At 38.7% G+C, this 6,000-nt stretch overlaps 1 protein-coding gene across 1 annotated transcript; it reads left to right on the top strand.

Moving 5' to 3' along the window:
* The first annotated feature begins 1,150 nt into the window (after positions 1 to 1,150).
* On the top strand, positions 1,151 to 5,133 carry LOC134805106 (uncharacterized). Its single transcript, XM_063778407.1, has 5 exons — positions 1,151 to 1,158; positions 1,617 to 1,847; positions 2,739 to 2,871; positions 3,432 to 3,559; positions 4,955 to 5,133. The coding sequence occupies exons 1-5, from the start codon at positions 1,151 to 1,153 to the stop codon at positions 5,091 to 5,093; spliced, it is 639 nt and encodes a 212-aa protein (XP_063634477.1). The 3' UTR covers positions 5,094 to 5,133.
* The last annotated feature ends 867 nt before the right edge of the window (positions 5,134 to 6,000 follow it).

Below are 6,000 nucleotides of genomic sequence, written 5' to 3'. Positions count from 1 at the left end.
ATCATCGATATGTTTACACTATTTACGGAACCTTATTTCCTTGTAATAAGGCATAATAATATTCAACATGGCCCGATTGTATCAGCAGAATTCCTAACCTCAAAATCGTAGAGAGTTTCCGCTTTTATAATGTTCTGTGAAGTGTCCGTGAATTTCTAATAACTATCGGGACTTTCATTTCATGTTTGGAGCCTAACAATATATCACCATGTTTAGCGAGTGTTGGGCCAAACTTGTATGGGAGCGGAACATCATCAATAATTGATTCGAGAATTGAATAGATGACTAGTCTCACCTTTATCTCGATTTGGTTATATACGCCAGGAGAACCGAGAGCGTCCGTGTCAAAAGTGCCAATCCAATTACTATTCCATTTTCAGCTTTACATGAACAGATGCCCTAAAACGATACAATTAAAACACAGTCACCTACACCACCCAATAATATCGAGAAGCAACAATCAAAGCGGTTCTTCTTTCATATGTATTTAATTACGTATCTCAAAATATTTACCTATTCTCCGTCAGTTCGCAGGGGTTTATAGGGAGCGTGCTTGAACTATTAGGGGGCAGCACAGAAGCCGTCAGATTATTGGAGCGAGGCGTAAATTTGAAATTTATGCTGCCGATGTAGCCTAGATGTAGCCCACAAGATGTCAGAACCTACTATGCACAAGAAAACGTACGAGAACGGTAGATGGTAGCACTTGCTTTGGCATTGTACAATTGTACATGTTTATGTTTCCGATTTAGGCCATAAGATGGCAGACCCTCCAACGTGCACGGTCCCTTATAGCGCGATAATAAAATAATAAGCAGAGTTTCGCGTAATATTTCCTATTTAGAATACCAACTAAACAGTCCTTTGTTTTTTAAGTTGTAAGCATATACTTACTATTCTCTTTGGTTGTAAGTAATGGCTAAGCATAATTGAATAGAAAAAAAAACTTCTTTCAAGTCATTTGTCATTACATACTAGACAAGTTGTATTTTATTGTTGGGTGTTAACATTATTTTCACAAATAGACTACATTGGATTTTTAAATGAATTATTTTTAAATTTTATTACCAAAATGTTAAAAAACAGAAAAATTATTAAACCCTAGATGCATGTGTAGTCGTACTGCATCCCGTTAAAGGAACCTCCGAAAATGTCAAGGTAAGTATGTTTATTAAAATACGTATAAAATTTTATGGATTTTTTGTCAATGTCGCTTAATGGTATGTAGCCCATAACACCTAGAGTCTGCATTAAAACATTTGAATTTTAAATGCACATGCACCGATTATGCAGCGACTTAAGTGTTGAGTGCCAAATATAAACGTCATAATTTATCCTCTTTCCTTCGTGAAAATATGCTTATGCTTAATTGCTTATTGATTGCTCATTGATAACTCGTGATGACTTGACTCCCGCGATACAGGCCATACATAGTGCGGGGTTCACTGCAATGTGCCTAATGGCGGCACTTTCGCACTGTCACTTGCTAAGTTGGTGCATGGTTACCTTCATCATTATAATTATCACCGGCCAGCCAGTCCCAGTCTCTCAGCCACTTTCAATGATGCACTCAGTCCTGTTAGTGCCGCTGCACTCTTACGCCGTTTTTTGTGTAGTTGCTGCAAGTGCGAGAGTCATGGCCGCAACGGCAGCGGCACCGGCGCCGGCGGACGGCCGCTGATCTGCCTGGTGCCCCGCGATGGCCCCGGCCCGGCCCAGGCCGGTGTCTCCAAACCTCCAACTTCTGGACCCTCCGGACACAATAGCGACTTCCGGCTGCTTGATGATGATTATATTAAGAAAAACTTTAAGCTGCCGCAGAGAGCGCTATATTTGGATCCGTTTAGGTAATAAAGGAGCTACTTTGAAACTAATAATCCTATTTAGTTAAGATAAAATTACTAGGTAATAAATCTTAAATAGCTGGGTTCACACAGAGCGAACATACGCGCGAGGCAATTTCCTCTCGCACAAAACGGCCACTGTAGACGTACCTCGGCCGAGGCGGCGCGCGCGAGGCACGTCGTACACTGGCCGTTTTGTGCGAGAGGAAATTGAATCGCGCGTATTGCTCGCTCTGTGTGGACCCGGCTAATGATATTTCTTAAGACGAAACAGGAGCTGAGTTTTAAATATTTTAGGTAAATATACCCGTCTCGCTAACGGAAGCGGCACCTAAAAGTAGTGCGATAAGGACAAGGCGAAAAATCCTGCGTAAAAATCTCAAAAATCGAGGTTTCGTACTCCTCTGTTTCCTCCTCCAAAACTTAACCAATCGTAACCAAATTTGGAAATCTAAATGATTATGAAATTATCTGTGTCGGACCGTTTTGCTTTTTTGGCTAATTGATATCAGTTTTGAATGCCACGCCTCTCATTGCGGCACAGTCAATTAGGCCATTTTGGCCATTTTTGAAGGGCTCTAGCGCCTTAAAAAACAAAAATATCAAAAAAAGCAAAACGGTTCGACACAGATATTGACAATATTAATCTGTGTTGAAAAAATCATTGCTCTAGCTTCAAAAACCACGGAGGAAAACGAGGAGTACGTTTGTATGGAGAAATGACCACTCCCGTTGGCTCTTAAGGATAGTCGATGCATGAAATAATAGTAAGAGAAATAGTAACATATTATATTGTTAGAATCGAAATCTAGAAGTCCTTCACTTGCGCTGTTTTGAGCTACTTTGTGCAAATTAAAATACAATTATGTAAACATGCTTGCACTTATATTTCAGGAAACCTCTTATCACGTTCCCAATTGGAGGCCCGCCCAAGAACTTCAACATGGCACGGAAGAATAAAATCAATCAAATGATCTTGGATGGATTTTTGGATCCAAGCGAGGCTATATCGGCTCCTAGTGTATTTGTAAGTACACTCAACCAAATAGAACTCTGGGTTGCATATGATTAAAATCAAATTAGATTATCAGACGAGTGGTTACAACAATAGGTAGGTACTTACCTAATGGTTTTTCCGAGTTGAACTCCGTTCTGCTACCGGGCATCTGGGATCTCAGAGCTTAGATATTTACGACCACCTTGGCCGCTCCGTTATATCTGATGCCGATGTATAATAGGTACAAAGTAAATAAAATTGAATAGAAATTGAACAAAATAAATGGCATCTACCATTGTCATAGTGAAACACTTTCACGCCCACCTGTACATTTACATTATTTTATAATCATTTTGTCAGATTTTGACTTGTATTTTGTTGTGAAATTTAAATGGATCGACCAAATTAGTTAATGTACAGTCAAGTGTAAAAATGTGGGTGCGTGCAACTACTCAAAAATATGTCCCATAGTTCTTAATTCGCTGACATAAGAGCTATGGGACATATTTTTGAGTATGATGAGATTGATGAGTGCATCCATAGTTTTACACTTGACTGTACCTATACTATAATTTGTATTTGTAACCCAGCCTTACGCAACATCGCATGCTAAGAAAAACAAGGCCGCAGAAGAAGAAGAGGAAATCATCTACATCTTGCAACTGCCAGATATAGAATCTCGCTGCCCTGCACATAATCAGACTATACGAACTCCCAGGTAATGTACCTACCTACACATTACGAAAATCCACTCCGATCCTACGTCCAAACACCTTAACGTGCCGTAGGTTCAACCAGCAGAGTTTTTGAGAAATCGTGGCGGTTTTTAGGGTTCCGTACCCGAAGGGTAAAAACGCGACCCGCATGCACGTGCAACGCGCATGAATCGTGATAGCGTGAAACTAGCCAAGACAAATCCTTTATAGTATCCAGATATTCTACACAGCACAGAACTTGACACCCATATAGATCTAAATTTTTGCACTAGTGCGATAATTTGCATATTACGTTACTATGTAGAAAATACTGTAAATACTGTATTACTGTAAAACGTTGTACGATACATGTGCGAATAGGTAATTCGCAACTCGTGTCGATTTAAAATAATCCCGTCGGTCGTGTTTTAATTTATCGCCACTTCTTGCGAATTTCCTATTTTTCGCCCTTGTATCGTAATGTACTATAAGAGAACTGGACGAAAGATAAGCAAACAGGGGGTAGATGCAAATATGGCACATTATAAAGTCATTTTATATTTTTAGCTTATAGGTAGGTAGCACTGGCAAAGTTTTCAAAACGACACAAAATAAATCACTCATAAAACAAATGCATTTCTTTCATTTACTTCTTATTCTTTCTTTTCTTTTTCTTTTATTTTATTTTGGGTAGTCATTGCCATCTAGCTGTAACACATGTCGTCAGCAATAATACAGCAAGCTTGCGTGATTCGCGTTGCGCCATGGTTGCACCTCGTATTCTACTCGACTGCCATCTACCGGACGATTTTGATTCTACTACGGCCTTTTAATGATAATAAACGCGCAAACTTCAACGCAGATGACACTATAATCGTTTTGTTTTCGACGTTTGTGAAGAAACGGAAAGCGAAAAACATATTTTCACCACACCATCTCGGAAAGGCTTACTTTGCACTTATACTGATAGCAAAGTTGCATTTCATTCACATGTGAGGCAAAGTAATCAAATGAAAATTTTAAGCTGTTTTCTTATGTTTGCTGGTAGAATTGACTTTTAAATGATGCTTTTGGATGATAAATATTTAATAACATTCATTTGGATTTGATTTGGTTTGATTTTCTTTGATATTTTACATTTAATATTTGCTTCGGGTTGGTGTGGTGAAAAATTGTATGTTTCACTCGGGGGCAAATTTTGTTTAACCCTCGTGCTTTGAAACCCTTGCAACGCTCAAGATTCCATTATTCGAACCACTCGCTACGCTCGTGGTTCAATTTTGGTATCTTTCGCTTGCTCGGGTATCAATATTAGCACGAGCTGTTAAACAACAACTTTGCCCCCTTGTAAAACAAATAACTATTGTTCATGGTTTTTGTTCATTCATTCTTATTGATCTTACTTTTATTTATTATAGGTTTATTTGGCATTCCTGCAAGAAATCAAAAAAATCAGTCCACGTCGGTGACATGAAACAAGGCGGCGGACCTTTGAACAGACCAAAGCCTTGGTTACTTAGCAGACACACAGACTTCGATTTACTATCCCAATGGTAGTTATTTGTGAAAAAATGTAAATAAATGAACAATAAAATATATTTTACAATATAATAAATGTTTTTTATTATTGTAAGTTCATGTATTCTTTGGTTCACCTATTCCTACTCAGAATCAAGAGCGGCATTGATTCCACTAAGAAAAAGTTTACCAGCACAGATTTTTATTAACGGTTTCACAGATAAGTAGACGGTTTACAGAGGTGGTACGGTCACATCACATTAATTGTTGATCCATCTAAGGTTCTAGCTACTCGTAATTTGGTTATCAATACTAACGGTATGAAATGTCGAATGTAAAGTAAACCCTAAATGGCCGAACAACTGTCCGTGACTGTACAGTCAAGGAAATAAAATGTAGATACGGACAAAGTGCCAATAATATTATGTACACACTACCTTTATGTATTGTATGGGCAATATGGTCGTGTAGACATATATTTGGCACTTTGTCCGTGTCGATATTTAATACCTTGACTGTCCACTAATTGGTACCTACAATGTTTTACTACATACTATAGTGCGGTCCAATGCAAGATTTCATAGGTCCGCCCGCCATACTGACATCGGAGTGCCTACCGCGAAAACCAAAATTCGCAAATTGCGGGGATCTTTCTCATTTAGGTACTCCAATTAAGGCGTAATTAGAGTGACAGAGAAAGATGCCCGCAATTTGCGAAATTCGATTTTCGCTGTCATAGCCCAGAATAGAATGGCCAGTGGCACTTTATTTTACAGCTCACCACACCAGCTCAACTCAGTTGTCCGAAAATTCTAACTACTTACCATCCGAACAGACTGAGGTACTCAAAAGGTAATAGTATGTTTATAATTTTTATAAATATTTGGTTGAAATTCGTTGAGATCCACCTGCCATCCAGACGCTCATGATTTTATATTTTTGTGAC

The sequence above is a fragment of the Cydia splendana genome, chromosome Z (genome assembly GCF_910591565.1).
Source record: "Cydia splendana chromosome Z, ilCydSple1.2, whole genome shotgun sequence".
Lineage (NCBI taxonomy): Eukaryota > Metazoa > Arthropoda > Insecta > Lepidoptera > Tortricidae > Cydia > Cydia splendana.
This window is presented reverse-complemented; position numbering and strand designations above follow the sequence as displayed.

Excerpts from the sequence above, each read along its gene's own strand:
- LOC134805106 (XM_063778407.1), top strand. Across the intron at positions 2,872-3,431 it reads TATCGGCTCCTAGTGTATTT|CCTTACGCAACATCGCATGC; the intron begins GTAAGTACACTC and ends TTTGTAACCCAG. Across the intron at positions 3,560-4,954 it reads CAGACTATACGAACTCCCAG|GTTTATTTGGCATTCCTGCA; the intron begins GTAATGTACCTA and ends TATTTATTATAG.